This window comes from Melopsittacus undulatus, chromosome 2 (assembly GCF_012275295.1).
Source record: "Melopsittacus undulatus isolate bMelUnd1 chromosome 2, bMelUnd1.mat.Z, whole genome shotgun sequence".
In the NCBI taxonomy this organism is placed as follows: domain Eukaryota; kingdom Metazoa; phylum Chordata; class Aves; order Psittaciformes; family Psittaculidae; genus Melopsittacus; species Melopsittacus undulatus.
The window spans coordinates 104,238,150-104,265,659 of record NC_047528.1 but is presented as its reverse complement, the minus strand read 5'-3'; the positions used below and the strand labels follow the sequence as shown (position 1 = coordinate 104,265,659).

Sequence of the window (27,510 nt, the reverse complement as noted above, 5' to 3'; positions counted from 1 at the left end):
GGGACAGAAGTGCATGATATGCTTCCTTCACCTCCAAGTCCATTTTGGTGTTTGGGGCACAGAGGATGCGTTGTTCTCAAAAGCAGTAGAGGCTTTGCAGAAATAAAGATGTATTTTTTCTATGTGAAGTGAGCAGGTGTGGTAGAGAAAGATGGTAGATAATGCCACCACCAGGCATTAGAGATTAAAACCTTGCCATTTCATTGAACTGAATGATGCTTCTCAAATGAGCTTGTCAACTTTTGGTTTATACTTTCAAACTCAAATGTAACTAATAGCACCCTGGCATTCCATGTGCTTTCTTTCTGTGACTCATGAAATGCTGCTTCTCTCTGCTGCTGCTCTCACCAAGGACAATGAAAACTTAATGTATTTGCTCCTGTTGTTTGCACTCCAGAGCTCTGACTGCAGCAGCCCTGGGCTTGAAAACAATACTTAATTGTTTTGAAATTATGTTCAGCTTTAATTTTGAAAATGTTTCCAGTAACACCCCCATTGGGCTTCAAAGAATATCCAGAAGGCTTGGGGGGGTCACTTTGTGTATTCTCTGATTTTTGCTTTTATAGGGGGTAAAAATGTCTTTTTACAAAATACCACTCACTCTACATCTGAGTTGCCCAGAACCCCTGGGTGCAACACTGAAGGTTAATTGGTAACAGCCAAGAACAAGGGGATAGAGAGTGATTACAAGCATGACAAAAAATTACAGGCAGAAAGGGAGGGAGAAAGTCTTTCCTGTCAAAGGCCTCTATGCAGGCAGGTGTGGATGTCAAAAAGCACCCATAAAAGTCACAAGAGAATTCATATGGGAATCATGGCAGATGCATTCCTTTAGTATTAGCTAACTTTATTCTTAAGATTTATACTTTTCTAATGCTGGTAATCCAGCTGGCATTTTTAAGATCATATCAAAATGATAGCTTTGTCACCTTATGTAATAGATCTCTCTTTTGATCTTGCAGGCAATGGGAAAAGGACTTTAAGAGCCCCAAGTGACAGTGAAGATGGTTTCAATGTCACAGCTGCTGTACAAAGCAGGAATGGCCAGTACAACACAATGGAGATGCTGTATCACAGAGTTTTCCAAAGTGTCACAGGGTCACATCTACAGCACCCAGCTTATTGCAAAGGTTTCTTTGCTCCTCAACCCATTCAAGAAGTGAGCTAAAGCCTCTTTGTGTCCCAAACCCTGTACCTACCTGCACAGAACAAATCCTCACCCACATCTTTGTGTGAAAGCCTCCTGAAGAAAAAGAAACATAGCTCAAAGCAGTTTCTCAGATAAACAATCTCCATAACATTGAAACTATTTTCAGAATAGCCAGAGCATGATAAACACTGTGGTGTTGTGTTTATCTACCTGTAACAGTCTGTGGCAAGGTTTGGCTTCCTAAATGTTATTTGATGGCTGCATCTCAGGGATCTGTATTTGTACAGATACAGAGGCTGTCTTGCCTCTCTTCAGTCAGGGAAGCAGCTTTGGGAGGGACCTTGGTGCAAAAGAGGCAGGAGTCCTCTTCAAGCATGTGGAGAGTAGGCAGTTACTTTGCTCAAGATAACCTGGAACTGTAAGAGAAAACTGGCAACTTGATCAAGCACAGCTCTTCTGTGCAGCATCAGATCACTCTGATGGCAGAGGAAGCTGGTCACAGCCCAGTGGTGGCACCTATGTGTGGTTACCCATACTGAAATCCCCTGAAGAAAAATGCTCCAAGAATGGCCCTTCTCTCCTCCCTGCAAAGGTCAGTTACAACGCCTGATCCTTTCTTTGCTACTCCCTCCCACGAATTTCTCTGGCCAGTTTTAGGTAGCTCCAGAGAGGATCAGCATATGAAAACCTCTTTGGTGATTGCAAAACCATTTATCTTACATTGCAGGTAAACTGGTATTGCCCATTTAGAAGGGGGTGGTTGTAAAAGGTCAGGAAATGGGTGTGCAACTGCTGATCCATAGGCAACAGGCACCCAAAGTCACAATCCAGAAGGAAAACCCCAATTCAGTGAGCTACAAGGGGAGATCCAGACATCATAGAATCATGGAATCATAGAACAGTTAGGGTTGGAAAGGACCTCAAGATCATCTAGTTCCAACCCCCCTGCCATGGGCAGGGAAACCTCACACTAAACCAGATCACCCAAGGCTTCATCCAGCCTGGTCTTGAACACTGCCAGGGATGGAGCATTCACTACCTCCCTGGACAACCCATTCCAGTACCTCACCACCCTAACAGTAAAGAATTTCTTCCTTATATCCAATCTAAACCTCTGCTCTTTAAGTTTCAACCCATTACCCCTTGTCCTATCACTACAGTCCCTAATGAATAGTCCCTCACCAGCATCCCTGTAGGCCCCCTTCAGATACTGGAAGGCTGCTATGAGATCTCCACTCAGCCTTCTCTTCTCCAGGCTGAACAGCCCCAGCTTTCTCAGCCTGTCTTCATACGGGAGGTGCTCCAGTCCCCTGATCATCCTTGTGGCCCTCCTCTGGACTTGTTCTAACAGTTCCATGTCCTTTTTATGTTGAGGACACCAGAACCGCACACAATACTCCAAGTGAGGTCTCACGAGAGCAGAGTAGAGGGGCAGGATCACCTCCTTTGACCTGCTGGTCATGCTTCTCTTGATGCAGCCCAGGATATGGTTGGCTTTCTGGGCTGTGAGTGCACACTGCTGGCTCATGTTCATCAGGGCAGGAGCCCAGGGAATTCTGGCACCCACTGCTGCCAGTGCTGGCTGTGGGGAAGGGGAGGTGGCCCTCACTGACCTAATTGTTCTAATGAAGGCTGGGACGCTTACAGTTTCAGTCCTCTATATTGTATGCCAGCACAAGGGCCTGAATAATTCTAGCTGGCTGAGATGGTAGATGCTGCAGTTTCTCAACATTTTGAAGTATTCATAGTTCTGTTAATTTTCCACTGAAGCCACACACTGGAATTTTTACAATGTACTTCAAAGGAATAATGGGATTGCTGGGGAGTCATTACTATCAGTATTTATCTTCCCATCCTATTACGTCAAAACTTTTTCAGTAGGCCAGATCCCACTTTTGACAGCACAGCCAAACTTAGGGCTGATGCTTTATCCTGCTGTTGCTCCAAGGACTTTTTTCTTCTTTACGGGATTCACTCATCATCTCAGTTGTCTTAGTAGGAAATCACTGTTGTGATGCTTCATTTTAAGGCCACAAAACCATTTATATCCTTGACATGACCCAGACATCCATATCCTGTATGAAAAGGGGTTTGATTTTAGGCCAGCAATAAAAATTTATCACTGGAAAATTTATCATCTGAGTTCCCATAATAACCAGGCTCATTAGCTTCCAGTGCCAGCACTCTTGCAAATGTTCTGAACCATATGGAACAAGCACAAACCATCACTTCTTGTCTGAAACAAGAGGCTCCTCTCAGGATCTCCGTCAGCCTCTGGACCTCTGGCTCCCCTCCGCTGCAAGTCACACAGCTCATTAGGGTTGTGTAGCTATAGAGGTGGAAGCCAAGCTCTACCTTAGCCCTCGTTTTTTTATTTGGTCCACACAGTGCTGCTGCAGGTGCACTTCTAGTAAGAAAAATAAAGATGGCCTGAGGAGACACTGAAAAGTAACTGAAAAGGCCTTCAGATTTGCACAGAGAAATAAGAAATCCATGATGTTAGAGCAAGGTGCAGCCAACTAATGGGTGCTGCCCACATCTGACTTCAAGGAATTAAGACCTGCTCTTTTTTTTTTTTTTTTTGAGGCTGAAATTTTTAGCACCTGGTAAAACTCATCACAAAATCTTCAATACTTTTTCAGGTACTTGGATTTAAAGGAAATGTCAGAAAGTTCCTATGAACACTTGGTTCTACAACTAAAATAGTTTTCTGAAGGGAATTAGCTTGCAACAACTTATTTATAAGCTAAATACATAAATGGCAACTTCTAAAGCACAGTGTACACAATGTCCCGAAGTACCAGCATTGAGCAAACAAAACTGATTCAAAAAACTGAGAAAGCTTGTATTTTTAATACACACAACTCATTCCTGAGGGCTTGATCAAATAAACTACAGTGACTGAGATATGGGACAGACATAACTGAAATGAGGAGATTGTGACGCTCTGGCTTTCAGTGTGATTTAAAAGATACAGGTATTTAGAGACTGTTAAATCATCATTCTGGCCCCTACTGACACAGTCATTGTTGTAGATGCACTTTCAAATTTCTGTGTAAAATGTCTCCTGGGTCTGCTGGATATCTGATGGAAAAGACAGCACACTAAGCTCCTTTGAAATTCATGGCATAGGGTTCCCAAGGTTTTCAGACTAACAAAACACCATCATTTCTTTCTGCTAGTATCATCATATGTCTGGGATGAAGTGTTTAATTTAAAATAGTGTGTAGTGTAGCTCTGTAGGTTTCTCAAGGCCACGGGGACCTCAGATGGCAACTATCTCTTTTTAACTGTGCTGGGATTGTCCTAGGAACATGTATCAAAGATGAGAAAAGATGAAATACTTAAGATTTAGTCTCTCCAGACAAAATACAAATAGATATATCTGGCTTGTACTGGCAAATGTAGCTGCTAAGCCATTCTCAGGCAGTCAGGCCCACAGTGCCTGGAAAAAGGAAAACTTCACACCCATTTTTAAAAAGAACAGAAAGGAGGACCCTGGAATCTACAGACTGATCAGCTTCACCTTCATGTTCAGTACAATCATACAACAGATCCTACTGGAAGCTATGTCAAGGCATGTGGGTGGCAGGGAAGCAATCAGAGACAGTCCTTCACAAAGGACAAATAGTGCCTATCTGGAAGCCTTCTACAACAGAGTGACTGCACTGGTGGATAAGGAAAGAACAACTGATGTCATCTAGCTTGACTTCTGTAAGGCCTCTGGCACAGTCCCACACAACATCCTTGTCTGTAAACTGGAGAAAGATGGGTTTGATGAATGGATTATTTGATGGATTAGGAATTGGCTGAATGGCCACACCCAGAGAATTGCAGTTAATGGCAAGGTCCCTCAAGGGGGACCTGTATTAAGACTGGTACTGTTCAGTCTCTGTTAATGAGTGCACCCTCAGCAAGTCTACAAGTGACACCCCACTGAGCAGTGCAGCTGATTCACTGCAGGGAAGGGATGCCATTCAGAGGAAGCCTGACAGCCCCATGAGGTTCAACAAGGCCAAGTGCAATATCCTGCACCTTGGTCAGGGCAACCCCCCATATCAGTGCAGTCTAGGGAATGAAGGGATTGAGAGGAGCACTATGGAGAAGGACCTGTGGGTACCATTGAATGAAAACTGGACATGAACTGGCAATATGCACTTGCACCCCAGAAAGTCAACCATGTCCTGGGCTGCACCAAAAGGACTGTGGTGGGTAGAGGGAGGTGAATTGCCCCTTCTACTCTGCTCTTGTGAAACCCCACCTGCAGTACTGTGTGCAGTTCTGGTGTCCTCAACACAAGGCAGAAATGGACCTGCCTGAGCAGGTCCAGAGGATGCGAAGAAATCAATCAGAGGGCTAGAGCACCTCCTCTATGGAGACAGGAGTTGGGTTTGCTGAGAGTGTTGGGCTTGTTCAACCTAGAAAGAAGGCAGCTCTGGGAAGACCATACAGTAGCTATCTATATTTAAAGGGGACTTCTAGTCCTGTGGCCTGTAAGTCCCAGGACTAGGATTTCCAAAATTACAGTCATCACTGTAATTGGATGCACATCACAATTACATCACTGCAACTGGATGTAAAGAGGAGCACAGGACAAGCAAGCCAGTTTTTCATCACTTTCTAGCACGAAGACTGCACTGTCATCAACTCTATGAAGATTAGTCTTCCTTTCCCCTGACTGTTCCTGGTGAACTGATCTGGCAACAGAGTAATACAGAAATTAACAGAGAATTGCAGCAATGTTTGTAGATCTTATGTTCAAACCAGTGTTGCCAGAATGAGCACCTGAGGCTAGACAGCTCACCAGATTTCCACAGTAAGAACAGAAATGGCATTTCGTAGGCTGACAATGTTCGTAACACAGCAGAACACTAAGTTGTTTCTAGATATAATAGGGATCAAGATACTGGACCTTAAAATATTCCCATCATCTTCCTTCATGTTATGATGTTAGCAGCTAAAAATTAATGAAATGGCTGCAGTATACCTAATGTAAATCAGAACATCAGGCTTCCAATCTGAAGTACTTCACTTTGAAATTAAGCTGCTCCTGAGACAACAGCCACTAAAAACATCTCAGTCACAACCGAGGTAAATGAAATGTCTGTAAGTGAAAAAGGTGACTCTTTAAGCTTGTGTTCATCCACAGGGTTAGTTCTTTTTTCACTGCTGTTACTACTATTTTCAGTGTCTCAGAACAATGACTAGAGAAGAGTAATACTGGTAGGACAGAATGGAGACCGCTGCCCTCTGAGACTTTCTCCTTTTAGCTTCTTTAAAACAAAAAGGCCCTTTAAAACAAAAGGTTGCTATGCAGAGATGTCTTGTGGTGCTGGAAGCAGAGTGCCAGCAAGCCTGGAGCACTGCTTATGGTATGGTGGAGTAGATATTCTAGCTTGAAGCTCTACAGGTCATAGCTTGACTGCAAAGAAATGTAACAGTATCAAAACAAAACGAAGTTGGGGGTGAGGGGAAAAACACATCATGCTCTCACAATAAAAGCTATTTTGATCCACTTTCAAAATAATACATCAATCTCACCTGCACCTTTCGTCACACAACGAACAGAACTAAACATATTGAACTAACCAGTCCATAATTGTCTCTCTCTCTCTGTTCAGCCCTTGCCAAAGTAACATCTCACCAGTCCTTTTCTATAGTGTCTGGAATTATATAGACAAGCTGGAGGCGGCCTGCAGTTCTAAGAACAAAGCTTTCTCCCGGCATGGGGATGATACAGAAAAGGCTCTAACTGCAAGTATGGAGACAACTTTGATCCAAACAGAGAACTGAGGAGACAGAGAGAGCAAGAGCTAAGCGCAAAGGCTTCTCTCTGCACACAGGACAGGGCAGGAGGCACGCAGGCAGCCTCACTTGTAGTTAGGGCTGCAGGGACAGTGGGGATGCAGCTACCTTCCAGCACAAAATGGAGCGCACTGGAAAACCTGGTGCCAAAGACAGCCCTGGCCTCATATCCCTGGCAGACTCACAGAGCCTCTGAGACCGAGTACTGTTCATGGGAGTCTGTCTCTTGTGAAAGCCTCTACTTCCCTGATGAGATAAACAGTAGAAACAGAGTCCATGGCCAATGGCTGCACAGATTCACGGGAGGTTTGTCTTGCTTGTTGCTCTCTCTCTTTTCCATTGCAGTCACCTCATAGTATCCAGCCCATCAACATGACATGTCCACAACAACTTCAAACCACAAGGGACATCCTTGTTGGGAAATCGTTCTGAGAGGAAAAACAGAAGACTAAAGTCAGCAGGAAAGCACCCATGGAACACAAAGAGACAGACGTAGCTTTGACAAAGACACAACAGAAGAACAACAGCTTTGTTCTCTCACACCCCTTTCCTCTCTTACACGTCACTTAAGCTGAGGCCTAACAACCAAGCTGCTCTAGCAACAAGGTCTCACTCATGGAGCAGACTTTGGACAGCTCCCCTTCCCCAAAAACCATGAACTCATCAGTCCTCACTAGTGTGGGCTATGGCAGGATGTCCTGCTGATATCCTGAGCGAGGAACGCCTTCAGCAAGCATGGCCCCTACACATGCCCATGGGTATGCACCCACAGGAGTCTGCCATCTCACCCCTTTCAGAAAGACAAGGTCTCTTACACCATGCCTTGCTATTAGCCCTGTCCCAGTCCAGACTAAGAGAGGCTCTCAACTCTTCCTTAATAAGGATCAAGGCCAAAGCAATGCCCTGTGATTTCTGTAAGCCCCAAGTAAGTCCCCTTCCCTACCGTGATTCTCCTAAACACTAGATGAACTCCCACTTCCTTGGATCACCAGGCCTTAAATACCAAAAACATCCCTTACCTCCCCATACCTAGGCAATCTGTCTCTCCCCTCCATCATGAAGTCCTGTGTAGGGCTCCTACACCCACAGTGATAGCCTGCTTAACACAGCGACGACCCTCAATTGGGATTTCCCACACTCAGACTACAGAACCCTCTTGCCCATAAACTCTGATTAGTGACTCCTGCCTGGTGGCTCCCTGCTCAGCCTATTTGGATCAGGAGCACCAGACACGGCCTCACTGTTTTCTTGGGGTCCTTTTTCCTCTTCTTGTCAGAGGCGTTGAGGTAGGCCTGCTCCCTGGCCCTACATGAAGGGCCTCGGCTCAGCTCCCTCTCACTGTATGGGGGCAGGGTGTCCTCTTCATCCTCCTGCTCAGGCGATGATGGCGGCTGCTGTGACTGCTGCTGTGATTTCTCGGCTTTGTAGGTAGAAGGTGGTGACCAGGCATAGTATGTTCCCCCTCCTCTCTGGCTGGGCTGCAAGCTCAGCTTCGAGGGAGTTTCACTATGGTCACCGCTCTCATCATAGCTCCGAGATTTCCTCTCCAACACGCTGCTGAGGTAGGAGTGATCGTATTTCTGGCTCCCTCCAGGCGTTCGGCTCACCAGCCTGGGCAGGTGCTTCTCCTCATGGGCACGTCTCCGGGGTGGGCTGTATGACCAGCCCTGATCCGAGTCTGTCAGCGGCTCCCGGTTCCCTCTGCTGCGCTTGGTGTAGTATTCTTCAATGGAGCCATCCTGGTGGGGCAGCCCTCCGCTGCGGCTGCCATGCGACTCTGAGCGCTCGAAGCGTCGTGTTTCCTGGCTGTCTGCTCGCCGCATCCGCTGGCTGTACGACTCTGCAAAGGCTGCCAGCTCATCCATGGAGACAGCCGGCACTCCCACAGAGAAACTCTTACGGGACAACATCTCAGACTTGGATCTCTGCTGGCTGGAAGAGAGAAGAGATAGTGTTAGAGGGAAGGATTCAGCTGCGCTCATCTTATCAGCTGCCTTCACAGGCAATGGAGAGAAACAAGCATTCCTGGAGCATGAATCATCTGACCTGTTTTCATCATCTTCTGTAGGGAGAGATGCATCACATCCTCAAAATCCCTGCTTCTCTCTGCTGTCAAAGCAGCTTGGTACTGTACATGTCTAAAGTTACCCAAGATTAACCTCAGAGTGCATCTCCCTGTCCTCCAATATGTAGGGTTAGACTTGTTTCTCCTTGGCCCCAAAGCTTGTAGGTCTATGTCCTGCTGGGAAAACCCATGAGCCCAGCTACAGAAGCTCATAGCAGAGTGATTTTGAAGCAGGTTTAAAGAAACCAAACTAGCAAAATAGTCCAGTACTTAGGGAAGGAAATCCCTGACACTTTGTTCAGGAGACTGGGCTGCTGGTATGTGAGGGAAGGATGTGGTATCTCTTCCAAGCATCAGAGTGCCAGTCTTTCAGGCCTGGTGTACAGGTCCTGCTGCACCAAAGCACCAGGGTGTGACACCCAATCAGCGCATCAGCACTAGAATGTGCTGGAAGGATCAGGAACAAATCTCAAGAAAGCATTTTTGGGAAGGGTGGTTTGGTTTCCTACTGATCTCACTTTTATGTCCACTGGAATGGGGTTGGTACCTAGCTTTGCCCAGCTAGGTAGGCTTCAGTCAGTTTGTGAGAATCAGATTTATTCTGACCTCATCTAGTGACAACTCCAGATTTCATGTTTCTCTCTAACCCTCTGTCCTGCTGAGCAGAACCACAGCAGCAGGAAATTGAGAAGAGCTATCAGTCCATCTGTCCCTTCTCCATTTTACTTAGCCAGATATAGCTGCTTCCCAACACGGCACTCCTCACCTGTGCCAGAAAGTGTCCCGCTCATCTCTGTAATCAGAGACAGCCTGTGATCTGGATGTGCTACCCCCACCCATCACTCCAGCCCAGTATTCAGCATCGCCATCCAGGTCCCCAGCAGGAGGCAGAGGTTTCCTTCGTGACTGACGGTAGGGCTGACGGAAGTTCAGGTCCTCTTCATGCAAAGAGCTGAGTTCAGAGATGGTGTTGTTATCTGTAGGGGATGTTACAGAAAATAAATTAGACAGGTATTACCTTATAACATGTGCAAGAAGGGAGGGAAGGACAGGACAGGAATGCTGTGGTAAGCCCAGGTGCAGCTTTTTCAGAAAGAAGCTGAGCTGTCCTCTGTTAGAAAGAAATCAAAATGGAATCCCAGACCCTCCTCCACACCCTTGACTGTTCCTGCCCAAGATTGCTGTGGCTCAGTTTGGACACAGAGCTGCTGTTAGACCTACAGGTCTTCTAAATTGGTAGCTGGCAACCAGGTGGGATATTCTAAGATCATCACATCACATCAGATGGCTGTGTTACAGATAACAGTCCAACCTTCATGTAGAAATCACTCCTTAGCCCTGCTTCACTAATACATGAGAGCTGTGCTGCCTTGTGAGGTGGGCACTGAGCTTGGTGAAATACCATCACTGCAGTTGTGCCACCTCTCCCTTTCCTGGTATGAAACAGGCTGGCTCTGGATTTGGCCTGACTTGCCCAGCTAAAAGAAAACCAACCCCCTCAAAAAAAGATGAACAAAAAAGTAAGAGACTGTCTGAATCACTGTCAGTCTGTACCCTGTCAAGCACATTGACATCTGGAGGCTTGACATACCAATCTGGAGAGGTCTTTTTATAGTAGATCTTGTGGGTGCAGAATACAGTGTGCTCAGCAGTGACTGTTTTAGAAGTATACATAATTTGTTAGTTATGCCTAATCTGTACATAGCTTTGATGTAGTGTCATTCCCTAACACACTTTCATTGATTTGCAGGATCTCACACGTGTTTTAAATGAGCTGCTACCAGTGCCTAATGTGGGTTAGCTCTGCATGAGTCGGATGCTGCTGGGGCAACTGAGCCCCCAGCCTGTTCCTCCAGCAGAACAGCTAGAGGATAACAATCAGCATTGTAAGCCCTCCTCATGCACACACCTTGTCCTACCACTGCACCTCTGCCTCCTAATGTGGAAAGATCCTCACTTGGGTTTGTATTCTGACACCCATTCAGAGCAGCCTCAGCCATTCTTTAGGGAAATAAAGCTTGCAAAAGGCTATCAGGAGAGAGTGAGGAGCTCCACACAGAAGTTCTGAGTTTGTATCATGTCCCTATTCACCACTGTCCTGCCCTTCACCAGCAGCTGTCCGACTGCCAAGCTGTCATAATGATGTGTGTGCCACCTCTGATTTTATGTTGACCAGTGTCACAAAATCTGATGAACCCCTAGTTTCTCAGATCTTTCTTGTAGTGGCTGCTCCTTCTGCAGGGCAATAGCCACTTGAAACCACCTTTCTGCATCTTCCCAACCACACCATGGTTATTGCAGCCCACAAAAAGATGCTTTTAACAAAATCATCCATCTCTTATTTTGTCACACTGGGAATTTACAGGCACCACACTGTAAGGGATATAGAAATTGTGAAGACAATACCCCAGCTATTATCACACCACAGGATGCAGAAGGCATTGCAGATGTTGATGATCCAAAAGTTTAATTATCCATGTAGACAATTTTCATTAGAATCTTGGTATTTCTCACCTTATTTGTTCTGTGATGATTGGGTAAGCAGCAAATCTTTAAAATCAGAACACAGAACCATAGAATCATAGAATAGTTAGGGTTGGAAAGGACCTTAAGATCATCTAGTTCCAACCCCCTGCCATGGGCAGAGACACATCACACTAAACCATGCCACCCAAGGCTCTATCCAACCTGGCCTTGAACACCACCAGGAATGGAGAATTCACAACTTGCCTGAGCAACCCACTCCAGTGCCTCACCGCCGTAACAGTAATATCTGATCTAAACTTCCCCTGTTTAAGTTTTAACCCGTTACCCCTTGTCCTATCACTACAGTCCCTAATGAATAGTCCATCCCCAGCATCCCTATATACCCCCTTCAGATACTGGACTTGTAGATGCCTGAAATCTATTCAGGCATTTATTCAACTGCCCCAAGTACCATATCCTGGGCATCATATCCTAGAGGATGGCTCTAAGGCAAAGCCAGTGAACTTTTAACTATGAGCATGCAGACTTTTTCAGGTCAGTGAGAAAAACAAATAATTAAACCATGCTTGTTCCTCACATCGTTCTCGCATCGTTCTCCTAGCTGGGTCAAACTGAGCCAGTTCTTTCTCCACATAGTAAAGCACCTTCATGGAGTCCCTTTCCTTGTCAGCCTGGATCCTGTACCCCTTGCACACTGCTAGAGAATAAAGAAAAGCATTAGTGGAAAATATGGTTAAGTCCAAGGAGACTTTCTGACAATATTGCTTCTACAGTTGAGCTCATGCCTGCAGGCAGGTAGGCTGCGTCTTCCAAAACAGACTGAGTCAGTCTTTGCTTCAGAAGAAATCTGTCTGTAACGTGGGATGTGTAGCTGTGAGCAGCTGCATCATTTATAAAGCTTGCAGTAACAGCAAAAATTATTTGGAAATGCCCAATCTGTACAACCAAATGCATCAAGTGGTGTCACTGCCACAGAGTGATTCCATCCCCCCCAGAGGATGGCAGAAAGAAAAGCACTCATTTCCCCTTCCTCAGCACTCCAGAAAGGATTCGTCATGGTATGGGAGAAGCAGTCCCAGAAGATGAGGCTTCCTCTATGCAGCAGGGGCTGTAAGCTCTCAGTCCGCAGGGGAAGCAGGTGGCTGAGCATTTGGGAGCTGTCACTTGGCAGACCACTCCTCCCATCCCTATGAATTCTGCTCACGCAGGTTGAAGAGCATGTGGTAGGAGAAGCTCCAGATAATACAGAAGGAAACACAGGAAGTCCCACAAAGTACATCACAGTGCTTTGAGATGTATACTGAACCTAATGATGGGGCCAACCAGACCACTGGTAACTGAAGCTGCCTACTCTGGTGTTCTTTACATGCTTGATTTTATAGAAAACATATGTTTTACACATACATTAAGTACCTGACCCCTGAGATTACTCCGTTTGCAGGGAAGTCTGGGCAGCTCTTTTGGTTATCCCACATTCCTGAGTGTAGAAAAGAAGCTCCTACACACCTGAAGCCACAGCAGCTCTTTCTTACTCCAACAGGCTGGCTCCATGCACACTTTGCCTGCTAATCCTATGAAGAGCCTGATTTACTCAAGGCAGGTCTATAGTCAGCAAGCACAGAACCCCACCTATCAGAACTTTGAAGAAAATAAGGCTTTTATAGCAGATTAATTAAGAAAAATCTCAGCCTGAGGCAGTTTCAAGACTGACAGAAATACAGGTCTAAGTACAAACCAGTACGACAAGCCTCAAATTCAGCCTCATTAAAAAACTGTCTGAGGACAATCCACTTAGCACTACGAAATGGAGCCCGTCTGCCCTGCATAGGGTTATAATGTTCCCTTGTGTAAATACTGCAGTGTTGCACAAGTGCTTCTCTTGTGGCACGATTTAAATACTTGGACGGTGGTTTTGAACCAACCTGTTTCTTCTGGTTTATCCCACACTCCCAATACTTTGAGCTACTAACATATGGGTTTGATGGTACGTTGCATAGTATGCACTGTGTGGGCTGAACAAGAACTTGGCAGAGGTATTTTTAGGCACCTTCTGTATGAAACTGCTGTGCATGTGTCTGTGTGCTATTAAATAACCATGCCCTGCTTCAGAAATGGCTGTGCCATGAAATGGATGGAATGATTCCTGCAATAATCCCACAGATTGCTTCAGGAGGAAATTGCATTACTGTGGGTTTTGTTTGTGCACATGTAAGGTACATAACTACATCCTGAAATATTACCTTGTCTATGTGTATTTGGGAAAGGTATTAGATGTTAAAACATGAGTCTATCGGGGTCCTGCTTTCAACGTGTCTCCAGGCAGCTTAACTGACAGCAGTCTGAGTTTTGCTATGTTTTATTATCCCCACAAATGTGTGCACAATGACTGCAAATGCACACAGTGATTGACAGAACACAAGGAACCAAAGCAGAAGACCATCATGTCTCTTGGGAGTGAGGTTGCTGCTATGAAGAGGGGCTGGACTGACTAGCCTCAGAAGTGATGACTCCAGCTTCACTGTGCAAGCAATAGCACCTCACCGTCACTGTTGACCTGTCTGCTACTTTGCTAGGAAGGAGGTCTCCCAATATCCTTTCTTTTAATGTGTCTACTAGGAGCTCACCCAGGCTAACACCCCATTTATACACAGGGGTACAAACAAGCACCAGCTGGAAATTACTCTGACCTACTAACAACCTTTTGGGAACTTGAACAGGCAGCTTCCAAACTCTATCTCCCCAGAGCCACTACTCATGCTGAGGCTGTGCCAGGTATCTACTGGGGCAGCATCTATAGCTCCTGGAACTGATGGAGATTTCTCTAATTAGCTAGGTTTCATACTAGCTTCATGCTCAACTTGCTATTGCAGCTGTGTATCAAGGGCAAGTAAATTTATTGGTTAATTCTGCAAGCATCTAGAAATTAACTGAATTTAAATCTGCAAAGATAACCACAAACAGCTCATAGAAAGTATTTTCCATGACAGATGAAGGATATTTTGTGTCCATGTTTATTTATTACTTTGCACAACTGAATGTTCAACTTCTCAAATCTCTTTATTATTCCTTTATGTGAGAACCAAAGATATTATTGCCTCCTCCTCACATCCTTCTTCATCTGTAAATTGTCAGAACCCTTTAATAAGGTCTGAATATTTTTAGGCCCATCTTAATTATACGGGAATAAAGATGCAGAGATATTAACCACTTGTCCAGAACTATTCACTGAAGTCAAAGGGAATGGAACATTTTTCCCTGTTAGACCATATTTTCTTCTCCTGAACACTTCACAAATTTCTAATGCCTAATTTCTCTTTAACTAGACATTTTCTTTATTATTCTGTGGGTGGAACCAAGTCAGCCAAAACTGTGAGCTGCTTCCCTCCCCAGAGAGGACAGCATTGCTATTTTTTTCAGACAAGTGTGATTAGGAAGTAAATGATGTCTCATCCTTATACGCCTTTCATATGAAAGATCTGGAGTCCACCTCTTGGATCAAAAGCTTCCCCATGTGCATGTTTCAAGGAGTCTACGCAAGAGTCTTCAGGGGACTACTGCATTTACAATAGACAGAGCATACATCCTAGCTTATGTGTTGCCACCACTCTTCTAAAGAAAGATGAAAGTTTTTGGTTCTTTTTATCCTGTTCAGCCCTAAATTTAGGATAGAGTTCCTAGGCTTCACTGGAGCTTTGTCACATGGGTTTTATATAACCCTAGACAAATCTTCTAAATATCCTCATGCCTATGTTTGCTCACTGTATCACTGCAAAGGGGTCATTTGTAAGCACAGAAACTATCTAGGGCAAAGGCTGTACTTTGTAGCCTGGCAGTCAGCATTGGAGAATCATCCAGTCTCTGTCCTTCAGCACTTCTGACCCCATTTTTTTAAATAAACTTGACAGAAAGGTTGAAGTGTCAAAGATGCCAAATTTCAAATCAGACCTACACTGGCTGTGTGGGGGACACAGAAACCATAATTAGTGCTCTTCCTGAGAAAAGGCCTTTATTATAAACCCAATCATTACCTGCTTTGTTTAGCTTCCTGTCTGGCCAACTAGCAAATAAATAGCTTGGAAAAGCCACATAATGCTTTCTCTCCTACAGCCTATAATTAGGGGATATTCTGGCGTTGTAAAGGACCTTAAGAAGGGTATCAAACTTCTTCAGCTCTGCAGCTCAAGGAAAACCTTAAAACAATATATGCATGATCCGTAAGTGTTTGTCCATAATACTGCAAAAACTATTAATTAAAAATAAAAAGCTGAAGAACATCTGATGTCTTGCCACAAGAAACAGAGCTTTTATAATACTGGTTTTCTTTGCAATATATAGTATTTCCTCTCAGGTCCTGAGCTGAGTGATTAAGCCCAGCCAGCTGATGTGGACTATATAATAAGTGCATATATCTGTGTAATGGGAACAGGATGCTGAGAGCCATTCCATTTGGTTACAAACATATCCAGTTTCTTACTCTGCATTTGTGCTCTGCTAGTAACGTACAGCACAGACAAGACTGGGGCTCTGATCTGACTCTTAAAAAATCCCTGGAGTTCCATGGCTAACCCCATGCTCTACATGCAGCGAGACTTTTCACAGGAGAAAAAAAGAAAAGCACCGGGCTGTCATTTATCATCTTCCAACAAAGGTTTTTGAGTTGGATATGCTGTGCTTTGTATCAGTGATTGACTTATTTCCTATTTCAAAATGCTCCATTCCACAGGTCTGTTTTGATTTCAAGTGTGGGGGGGAAAGTATGACTATTAAAGGAAAATAATATTTGCAATTCCAGAAGGTTCATATACTGTATACATAATACATAGGGTTGTTCCAAAAGCTTAATTATTTGATTATGCTACTTGATTTTGTCTTTTCAGAAGTATCTTATCACACTGTCATAAGAAAATTTAACAAACTATATTTACTGTAGTGCTTTGAAACCAAGCATGTGGCTGGACGAATGGCAAACATACTGTTGTCAGTATGGTGACTGCATCGGTGAGAGTCACTTTCCGCTGCAGCATTTTTGAATTTATATAGCCACTCTGATCCTGAAATGCTAGTGTTAAAGACCTAGCATGTGGCTAAACAGCTACCCTGGTTTTCCTTGATGAGAAGTGACCCTCACCAAGAGGGTCATCATACTTAACATTCTGTGTCTGCCATTGATACACAACTCCTTACTAGTTAGAAGCCTTTTATCACTCAAATTTTCTAAATACAAAGGCTGAACAAAAAGTGACCTATTGACTTCTGTAAGACAGAGTAGGGGATCCAGTGCAAAAATTCTTGGGCAGAAAACAGAGGGAGCACATCCCTGTGCCCAAAATGCCATGGGGACATTAAAGCACATTGCAGCTAGATCTGCTGCCAGAGGGCAAGCAGAGTAGGAAGAACAGATTACCAAAAGAAAGCAGCCTGCAAAGCATTCTCTCTAAGGAGAAAACAGCCACTGCCTCTGCTCCCCTGAAACTGTTTTCTGTCCTCCACAAGTAAACGTTTACAGGAGTAATGAGAGGGGTTCCAGTCACAAACTTGAGCCTCCCATTCCCTGCTGACCTAAAGAGGCACCCACAAACTGACACTGTCCTGATGGCACTAGAAAAGTTGGACTGTGTGGCCCTAAGAAATACAGATGTCATTGTGATAAGCAGGATTAAAATGCAGTTTTTCCGTGTTTCTCCTGTTCACACCACTCTGTCAATGACAATCATTCCTCCCTTTCCCAGCCCCAATCCCGGTAAGAAGACTGAATATTGTGCCTTGCACTGCAAATTACCATTTTGGCTTCCTCCACTGGTGTCACCTGGGGCTAAGGGAGGAGGGTGGGACTTATCCATCAGCACAGCAGGCGACGGGACACCAGTCACAGGAACACTGGGGATGTAGTATGCACCTGGCATGGAAGAGACTGGAGGAGGGTACCCAGCTTTTGCTGCTTTGCCTGCTACATACACTGAAAAAGAAAGAGAAGAGTAGTCAGCACCACATTGGCCTACCACAGACCAACACAGCATATGGCTGAAACCTGCACATCACCAACACTGGTGACAGCCCAGCAGGAGACAACTGGACACATGAAATGACAAGGACCAATTTGAAACTCTCTAAGCCTCAAAAGGTACTGAGTTTAAAAAATGCACACAGCAGGTCAGATGAGCCCTGCAAGATGCCCAGCAATTGAAAGAAACTCAGGGTGTTAGAGCTGGCATCACCACTGCTATGATTTAGTGGCAGTTCAGCTTTAAAAACAACTGATGACTCAAGCAACAGGGATGAAGCTCATGAAACTTGACAGATCTGCCTGAGCCTGACCAGAAACCTTGCTGGGTCATCTGGATTTTGCACTGTTCTAGAGGGCAGCTGCTTTGCATTGCTGTGAAGAAACCTCTCAGGATGCTTTTAGCTCTGACCTGCAACATTAACTGACACAACTCTGGAAGAAGAGCATGACACTTTGGAGAAACAGGCACAGCTGGCAAGGCAGAGAGGGCTTGGGGAATAACATTTGTAATTAACTTTGAGCGCTCAACAATCAAGCAATAGGTCAGATGCTTCTCTCCCTAAAAACTAGTTCTTCAGTCAAGTGCTCAGGGCAAATGAAGTAATATGAAGCAGATTCTCCTCCTGTTCTGCCAGGGAGCAGAAGTAGCACAGGAGAAGATTGGCACCAGGCTTGGACAGGGTCACTCACAGGCCCGGGGACAGCAGCAGGACTCGGGACAGCAGGGGCAGCGGACGTAACAGCAGCAGCTGTGTGGGCAGCACTGGCACCAGCAGATCCCCACCAGGAGGAAGAACAGGAATGCCCCCAGGATCACCAGGCCCACAAAGACCCACTCTGGAAAATAAGGGGAGAAATAGAGATACTTACAGAATTGCACACTGCTGTGAAAGGGAACATCAGCAACATCCTGGCAGGGGAGAGCATAGGTGCAAAACAGGTGAATAACAGAAGCTGACTCCCTGTGGGTCTAGGACTACATCCTCCTCTGTGTTAAAGCAGAAACGGCACACTATAGTGAGAAATGGAGCTACAGAATGGTCCCTTGCAATGTCTCTGGCTGCCTGGGAGGCAGGAGCTCTGCTCTTTCACAGCACAGACACCTTTCACCCCACAGCAGACCTGTACAAATGCTGCAGGATATGCTCCATTACTAAAACACTACGAACACTAATAGACAAGATCCATTAGTGTTTAGATCTCATCAAAGCCTCTTTCTTCCTTGCCATGTTCATGCCCTGCTTGTGTGTTTGTTCCTTACCCACATCCTAGTTTTAATGGGACAAACATTGGTGCAAAGCACACTGTAAACAGGCCAATAAATGAGGCAAGCCTGCCCCTTTGCAACTGGGCTCATATAGGCAATTATTCTTTTCAATATGCCAAACGAACAACCTATTCAGGTGCTGCAGCCAGCCAGCAAACCTAACAACCATGTTTTCTATCCCCTGAAGCCTCAGATGTTATCTGCCAGGCCCCAAAAGGGAGCAGGCGAAAAACATTCAACAAGTGAAACCACAGAAGAGCCAGTCCATGAAAAACAGGATGGGGTTGAATGGGAAGGGGCAGCAGCTGTAGTGGGAGCAGATAAGGCTGCTGGGGAAGCTCCCAGCCCTGCACATGGCTGCCCACCACACTTGGCAGGAGATGGTATGCACAGAGCTGTGCCTAGTGCCATGTGGGAATTCCATGCATTAGGGAAGTGGTTGGTGAACACATCCCGGCAAAGGAACTTCAAGACTTGGAACATACAGGAGGCCAAGAGTTGGTTTAAACACATTTAGAGAGATGCACCAACCTATCTAGAAGTTAGAGGGCTGGTAGGGAAAACTCCAGATGTACCCAGGTTAGAAACCATCCACGGAAAGATGGTGAGAAAGCAAAGAAAGAAGTAGTGGGGCTGCCTTGAACTGGAGTAGGGTTTATCCCCACACCCACCCCAGTGGGAAGAACACAGCAGACCACTGATACCAAACAGAAGTCTAGCATTCACTAAGGGGTCTCCTGGTACATTATCATTAGATGAAGACGTATTGATACAAGGATTACAATGTGAGTATAGAATCACGCTGGAAGAATAGTGCACCTCTCACTTGCATCGCTAAGCTGAAAAGCCATGAAAAAATGTTTCACTTGGAACAATCAAACCAGATTCCTTTTCTAGTTCTTAGTAAAACACAAAAATAATACATGTCAATTTTGATTAATCCACAGCATTCTGTTTGAATGAAAGTAAAATTCTTTGCTTTTTTGGAGTTTTCCTTAACTCTTTTACAAACAACTCCCCTTTTTAAATGCCATTTTAAATCCAGAACTTAAAATTCCCTTTAAAAAATGACAGTGAGAGAGCTGGCATTCACAAATCAAAATACTTCGGAAAAGTCAAGTGAAATGTTTTATATTTTTTGAATATTTTATTTCTTTTTTGGCTGAAACAGATGAATTTCATTTAAACTTACAAATAATTTTGGACCTTGTGGAGTAATTTTTTTGGGTGAAATTACTATATATTGAGAAAAGTTCAGCTAATGAATAAGGAAATGGCTGGAGGGAAGCATTCATGAATGGAAAAGGAAAAGCTGAGAGGAGACTGCTTATACAGTTCCTCAAGTGATGGTTCTAGGTGCTATCTTAATATCTTCATGAATGACTTTGACACTGAAAATAAGAATGTATCAATGTATCTTGAGGGTAAGTGGCAGCGAAGCATTGTCATTAAAGATGAAGACTGGGATATGTTACAGAAAGAGACAGCTGTCCTTAGGCCTACAATAAGAAACATGAAATGCAGCAATATATTGAATCTGAAGTTATACAGCAATACTTTCAAGGTCACATGTTCAAAGATTAAGAACAATTTGTGTTCTGAACAGGGTTCTGTTAGTTGGAAGTAACAAAAACCAAATTACCCAGTGTCCATCATAGGACAGTTGTAACCACTTAGGCAATACAGCCACAGAAACAGCAAATGTACTTCCTACACGCAACAGAGGAGGATTTCCAGAAGCATTAAGGAAATACTAATGCCCTCATACAAGGCCCCTGTGTAACTTCATCTGAAGTTACTGATGTTATTATACATCTCTTTGGACAAGAAAAGATGAATTCAGGTTGGACATGTTGCAAGGCAGGGATTTGAGAGGATAAAGTGATTTGATAGCCTGCCTTGCAGCAGGAGAGCTGAAGCTTGCTTTGTTAGTCTATTAAAAAGAGGGCTGAGAGCAAGTGTAGCTGACGCCTGTTAATATGCTAGGAGGATGAACACCAGGAGGAAAACCAGGTATTAAAAATCTTACATAAATGGGCATAAACAGGCTACGAGTAACATAGGTGGAAGCTACAAGAAGCACATCAAAGCAAGTGATCCAATGCCAAAGCCAAACTACCCTTAAGCTTACTAAGCTTATGGAAAGGATAAATTTAATGACACTCAGGATAGTAATCAAGATAGCGAGCCATATTATTCCGTACTGCGCTTCCTAATATATACCAATCTGAGCAGGGCAACAGCTCAGTGGCTTTTTGTCATGTTCTCATCTTGTTTTCTAAAACCATCACTGATACAAAGAAGGTGGTGAAAACAGTATCGCATGACAGAAGTGGCCAGCCACAGCTATGTAATGAAGCTCAGATGTCAGATCTCCAGAACTGTTAGTGAACAGTTCACAACCACTCCATAAAGGATGAAAGCCTGGCAGAGTTAAAAACACAAACAGCAAGTCCATTGTAACTGTGATCTCTCTGAAAACGCTCTAGGAGTACAAAAGGTCAGGAGAGTATGTACACTGTGCATTGCCAGATACTTGCTCAGCACTGCAGTGGATGTTTGAAATCAAGTGTCCCACTCATAAGGACCTATGAATCAGGAAGGATTTTGCTTCACAGGAAATTAGACCATTGGCTTCTCTGGCGAGCTTAAGAAAACAGCAAATGAGCCTGCTGGCTCTCACAAAACTGAGATCCAACCAGCTCCAGAAAGAACTGTGTAACCCTGAGATTCAGATGATGATCAAACTGAAATGCTAACTGTCCTCGCTGTTTTGCTGCTGCCTTTTCCACTTTCTTGTTGTCTATACCCATGCAGTGAGAGTACCAGAAAGCTACCTGGTCAACAGCATGAATTTTATACCCATTCAATAAAATTGTAAATAGTGGAGGGGAAAAAAAAATAAAGTATTAGGCAACGGATAATCAACTTCTGCCTATGGTGGAAAGACCAACCCTTCTCCTACCATGCTGGAATTCCAGGGAGCTTTGGGTTATACTGGAGGTGGGTGAATGTCTGCTTTCTCTCCATTTGTATCTCAGGACAGACTTGAAAATAGCTTCACACATTTATGTGGAGTTGCATTTTTGCACAAACCTGTGAAAGAAGCACTCTCTGGGCACTGTCAGGGGATGATTTGATGACTCAAGGGCTAAATGTTCTCACAGCTTTTCCCCTTCAAGGACATTATTTCCTTTTAAGTAAAATCACTGTTTCCTCTGCAAAGAGCACCAGAACTGGTGGCTCTCATTAGTTTGGCTAGCAAGGGATTTATCATGGCCACAGAGCTTTCATGGCTTGGTCCAACCACTTAGTGTTACCTAGATGACGCTCTGGCCATACAGCACAGGAGGGACTATGTCAGTGATGGGCTGCTCTATTTCTACACCTCCTGTGCTACCATCTGTGGTGATGGCTGTAGCAGTGCCTGCAGGATAGGGTCTGGTGAGAAGGTATCACTGCAAGGAGCAGCTCATGTACAAAGCCATACAGGCACATAAGGCTGCCGAGACCTTGCGGGCTGGAGCAGCATTACCCTTGTGCTAGCAGGGAAGAGCAGAGAGCTTGATGTAAAACCTCTCCTCAACTGCCCTGGTATTTCTGCTCTCACACTGATCCTGGCATGACATCAGCCATCTCTGTATGTTGGATCCCAGCATGGACATTCCTCCCCCAAGTGCCAGCATCAGCTCTCTCAGATCTAAACCCAACACACTTTCCCAGTAAGCAATAAGCTTTTATCTTTTTCTCCCCAGATAAAACACATGTAAGAGTGAAATGTACACCATATAAAGATGCTGCAGAGGGCTAGACAGACAAGATGACAGATAATTGGGTGATTGGAGGGTGAAATGATTGAATACCTGGCATAATATCCACAGCAAAACTGGGCAAGAGATCAGCAAGCAGCCCTGTCCTGCCTAGAAAAGACAGGAGGAGAACAAGGAGATAGGTTACTGCAAGAAATACACACTCCCCAGCCCCTGTTTTAGCCTCCAGTCCCCTTCCTCATCAGCCCACTTCCACTTTAAGTGTGCATCCTATCAACCACAGATGTCATCCTGCTTGATGCCTGGTTTCTGCCATTTCTGTGTCCTTGCATTTTATCTTTATCAGCAGAGCTGGGGGAAAAGAATCTTGAACAGAGCTTCTTCAATCTAGACACAAAATGACAAGAAGAGGAGGTCTCCTTAGCACAATTACACGGTAACATCTTTCTGGAGTTACACTGTACACATGCAAAAAGCTCCTGGAAATGCACAACAGCCCTCAAACCGAAGGATTTAGTTTACTTTTTAAATGAACTGATGCAGTTTGGATGGGTGTGAAACATCATTAACCCAAAGCTCTTGACAAGTCAACCACACGCATACAACACCTGTGGGTGGTGCTCTCCACATGGGGCTCTGCAACTGCAGAAACACCTCCAGGAAAGGGGTCTTGAAGCATGACTATGAGTATGTGCTACTGATTTCGAGATGCACAAGCAACCTGGTGAGAATGTGTGATATAAAGTTAATTCTCAAGCTGTCCTGGGTTCAGCTGTAACAATTATTCTTCCGCTTCCTAGTAGCTGGTGCCATGCTGTGTTTTGGCTTTACTGATGTGTGGTGCTGAGTTGCTGGCTTGGCTTAAACCATGCCACAAGCGAAGCAAATCAACCAGGGAAGGATCCATGTGGAAATTTGTGGAATAGCTTTGCAAAATCTAATTTATAACTAAACACAAACAAAATGCAAGCCCAAAGGCAGCTTGGTGCCTGTTCCTTTTGGCACTGTCTGAGATATTTCTAATATACAGCAAATGTCCTGCACAGTGTTCAGGTGTGTATCAGCAGAACAGCCCTATGTACATATATAGCACATACAGCATCAGGATCATGCTAGGTTTTTACAAAGATATGCAAAAGGCAGGAGAACTGTGCTTTTAAGAGAGACATACATTGTGGATATAACATAACAAAAGCAGTTAAGGGTAAGCCAGTGCAGAAGTGGTCAAGTGCTACCTTTAACCTCCCCACATGCCCTTCAGGTCCTGCACTAAGCAGCAATGATGAACTGGATCCCAAGCTCCTTGGCATCTAGTCTGATCCTGAAGCATACTATAATCAAATTCCTACTGTCCTTTTTTGAACTCAGTGCTTCAGCAGAGCTTCTGTAGAGATCAAAAATCCACAAGGATGTCCACTGGAACCATAATAAACATCCTCTGAATGCAGGGAGTGCTCTGCAACTGATCGCAACTCATCAAATCTGTCCAGTACTCCCAGAAACACCATCATGATGAGGTGCTCCCAAAGCCTTAGCAAAAGATACAGTGGTGATCCTTGAGATAATTGTTCCTCATTTCCTACTCTGAAGGAGGACTTTTGCCATCAGTCTACTACAACATTTTTATCTACATATATGAAGAGTTTCATGATATTCTTTGCAGTCTATTTTCTGGAAACATCAAGTGTCCAAACTGCTCACAACCAGCTTGGGAAAATGCTTACGTATGTTTTCTGCCCTCAAGATATAGGCACATATGTGGCTTGTCTCAGGTGCCACAAGCGGGCTCCAAACACATGCACCAAACGTATGCCTTGTGTCACAGAATCCTAGATTTAAGTTATATTCCATGCATGTATTAAACATATTCCTTACTTTCCAAGCATGCACAAACAAACATGCGATTTTTCACAGGCCTCTGTGTACATGCTAACAGTGTACACATGAACCACACTCATGCAGACACAAGACACACAGCTTGACTCCAGTGGATAAATATCTGGAGGTATATAGCTAATTTAGGGGTGGGAATTGTGGTACGAGAGGTAAGGGTGTGACACCTATAAAGAGCAGAAACTACCTCATGAGTCCAATTATGTGCCTCCTTTATTTTCAGTTCACCTAAAAAGCTTCAACCCTTGCTAGTGGTGGATCTTAGGAACCCCATCTTAAGGGCAGAGGAGTACCCCTCAAAAAATAACAGTGCTTGAGAACTTGGTAACTCATTACAAAAGACATCCAAAGTAGCTTTACTGTGGTACCTTAGAGCAGTCAAGTACTTCCCAGCTTATGCATCCTCACTCAGCTCTGCTGCGTATCTGCCTGGGGAATTTGCTCCCCCTGCCCCATCAGAGGGGCTCAAGCAGCACTGGGGAGCCCACTTGCAGGGGATGCACAAAGCCCAGGAGGGCCTTTGGCAAGAATAAACCCCACCATGGCTCAGCCACCTCGGCTAGCCCAGCCAACAGCCAACAAGCACAAAGCCTGCCCCTGCACTGGCATGCCCCTAGCAGCTTTCAACATAGAACCATAGAATAGTTAGGGTTGGAAAGGACCTGAAGATCATCTAGTTCCAACCCCCCTGCCATGGGCAGGGACACCTCACACTAAACCAGATCACCCAAGGCTTCATCCAACCTAATCTTGAACACCGCCAGGGATGGAGCATTCACAACCTCCCTGGGCAACCCATTCCAGTACCTCACCACCCTAACAGTAAAGAATTTCTTCCTTAGATCCAATCTAAACCTCTGCTCTTTAAGTTTGAACCTGTTACCCCTTGTCCTATCACTACAGTCCCTAAGGAATAGTCCCTCACCAGCATCCTTATAGGCCCCCTTCAGATACTGGAAGGCTGCTATGAGGTCTCCACGCAGCCTTCTCTTATCCAGGCTGAACAGCCCCAACTTTCTCAGCCTGTCTTTATATGGGAGGTGCTCCAGTCCCCTGATCATCCTCGTGGCCTCCTCTGGACTTGTTCCAACAGTTCCATGTCTTTTTTATGTTGAGGACCAGAACTGCACACAATACTCCAAGTGAGGTCTCACGAGAGCAGAGTAGAAGAGCAGGATCACCTCCTTTGACCTGCTGGTCACACTTCTTTTGATGCAGCCCAGAATACGGTTGGCTTTCTGGGCTGTAAGCGCACACTGAAGCTGGCTCATGTTCATTTTCTCATCGACCAACAACCCCAAGTCCTTCTCTGCAGGACTGCCATGAATTTCCTTTTTGACACACCCCAGCTCTCCCCCTCCCCATTCTGGCCTCAATTAATTCACTAACCCTTCCCGACACCCTTAGTGGGTAAAGACAACAGGCTGCAGACACACTGCCAGGGCTACCCTGTGGTTGTCACAGCAACAGGAGGCTTCCAACAGTGACACTCATTGAAGGTGACCTTCTTGCCGCTGCTGCTGCCAGCAACAAGTGGAGCAAAAGCACCCGGTCCGCCTGCAGCAGATGCAGGGCAGGGCAGCTCTGGGGGACACAAGAGTTGCTGCTGCCCTGTTCAAGCCCGTCCTGGGCATGGCACACCCCAAAGCCAGGAAGCAGCCAGTGGAGTGAAGCAGAGCATGGCACCATGGCGGGTCACACAGTGCCTGAAGCTGTGGCAGAGGGCAGGGTTTCAGTGAGCATGGCCTCCTCTTGGAGCCATGGCTGAAACGCCACCAGTGCACATGGCCAGAGTCCTACCAGTGGCTCTCTATACTCAGGCTGCTTGCTCCCTGCATGGGCATTAAGCTTACCAGACTTTTATTTTTTTAAGGAAACTTTAAGGTGGAGGGCTGAGGTTAGACAGTATTTGGTGGGAGAAAACAAGTTAGGAAAACGTCCTGCCAAGAGACCACCACACCACCTCAGCACAGTGGCCCTGCCCACCTGAGAAAGAGGACTGCAAGCACCCCAAGATATGGCTGGGCACAGGCTGCAGCTCTGTGCTCCCACCTGCAAGGGCTACATTTCCTCTGTGAGAGCTCACACACCCCAGGAGAAAGACAGAATAGACAACAGCACCATTCACCAGAGCTATCCCGGGCACCTCTGTTAGCACTAGGGGCTTTTCCTCATTCCATCATGGATCTAGGACATGCTCCAATTTCTATTCCTACCATGCCACTCTGGGGCTTTACCCATCCACAGTGGCCTCTCACTGGGCACCCAAAGCACACCCCAAGCCCTGGCCAGCCTTGAAGTTCAAGGGAGACTGCTAGCCCCCAGTCTGCCCCGGCAGAGAGCAGCAGCAGAGGGCTGGAGGAAGAATGGAAAGGGAAAGCTATGGGGGTGCAGAGCACCATGAGGAGGTGCAGAGATACAGAAGAGGCAACTGAGGACAGGAATTAATACACAGGAGGCGGGTGGGTGAGAGAGTGAGAACCAAATAGCAGCAGATGAAGGGAGAACCTGGAGTCAAACAGACAATTAGCAGAAAGTCTGTAGAGAAGAGACATAAAAATAATCAGGGTAAGTAAGTGGTGCCGCTGAAAAGAAACGGTGGCATGAATAAAGATGGCACAGGTACAGTCACAAACACAGCAACTGGGCAAATACAGGAGCATGGTGAACACTGGCAATTGCGGAAATTAGATAAATACTGCGTTAAGATGGGACTAACTACTGAATTGGGTTCTCTACCCAGGGCTGCCTCCACAGCCCTTCCAGCAGCACTGGCACCTCAGGAGGCAGCAGCTATAAAGAGAACTATTTCTTCCTCAGTGGTGGAAAAAATTGCCAGCTGTGACACAGCAAGAGGCCCCAGCACATGACGCTGCCCTGGGGGAAGGCTGGAAGGCACAGCAGAGGAATTGTATCTCTTGTAAATCAATACTTTTTCTAGAAAGCTGCTGTGAGATTTATTGGGAGAGCACAGCTTTCCAATGAGTTCCTCTGTGCTCTCTCTGCTTGGAGTAAACTTTATCCTTTCTTCCCATACATCTCTTCAATTGGAGGGAGAAACAGCAGCAG

General features: G+C 45.3%; 1 protein-coding gene across 1 annotated transcript in view; it reads right to left on the bottom strand.

Annotated features, from left to right (window-relative positions):
• Positions 1-5,270: 5,270 nt before the first annotated feature.
• Positions 5,271-27,510, bottom strand: part of ILDR2 (immunoglobulin like domain containing receptor 2) — a 37,536-nt gene continuing 15,296 nt past the window's right edge. Inside the window, exons 4-10 of the mRNA XM_034074484.1 lie at positions 22,642-22,698; positions 18,202-18,348; positions 17,287-17,463; positions 12,085-12,204; positions 9,787-9,997; positions 8,197-8,887; positions 5,271-7,383 (exon numbers count right to left, since the gene is read on the bottom strand). Coding sequence (XP_033930375.1) covers positions 7,348-7,383; positions 8,197-8,887; positions 9,787-9,997; positions 12,085-12,204; positions 17,287-17,463; positions 18,202-18,348; positions 22,642-22,698 — 1,439 coding nt within the window. The 3' untranslated portion in view covers positions 5,271-7,347. The remainder of the gene's footprint in view (positions 7,384-8,196; positions 8,888-9,786; positions 9,998-12,084; positions 12,205-17,286; positions 17,464-18,201; positions 18,349-22,641; positions 22,699-27,510) is intronic.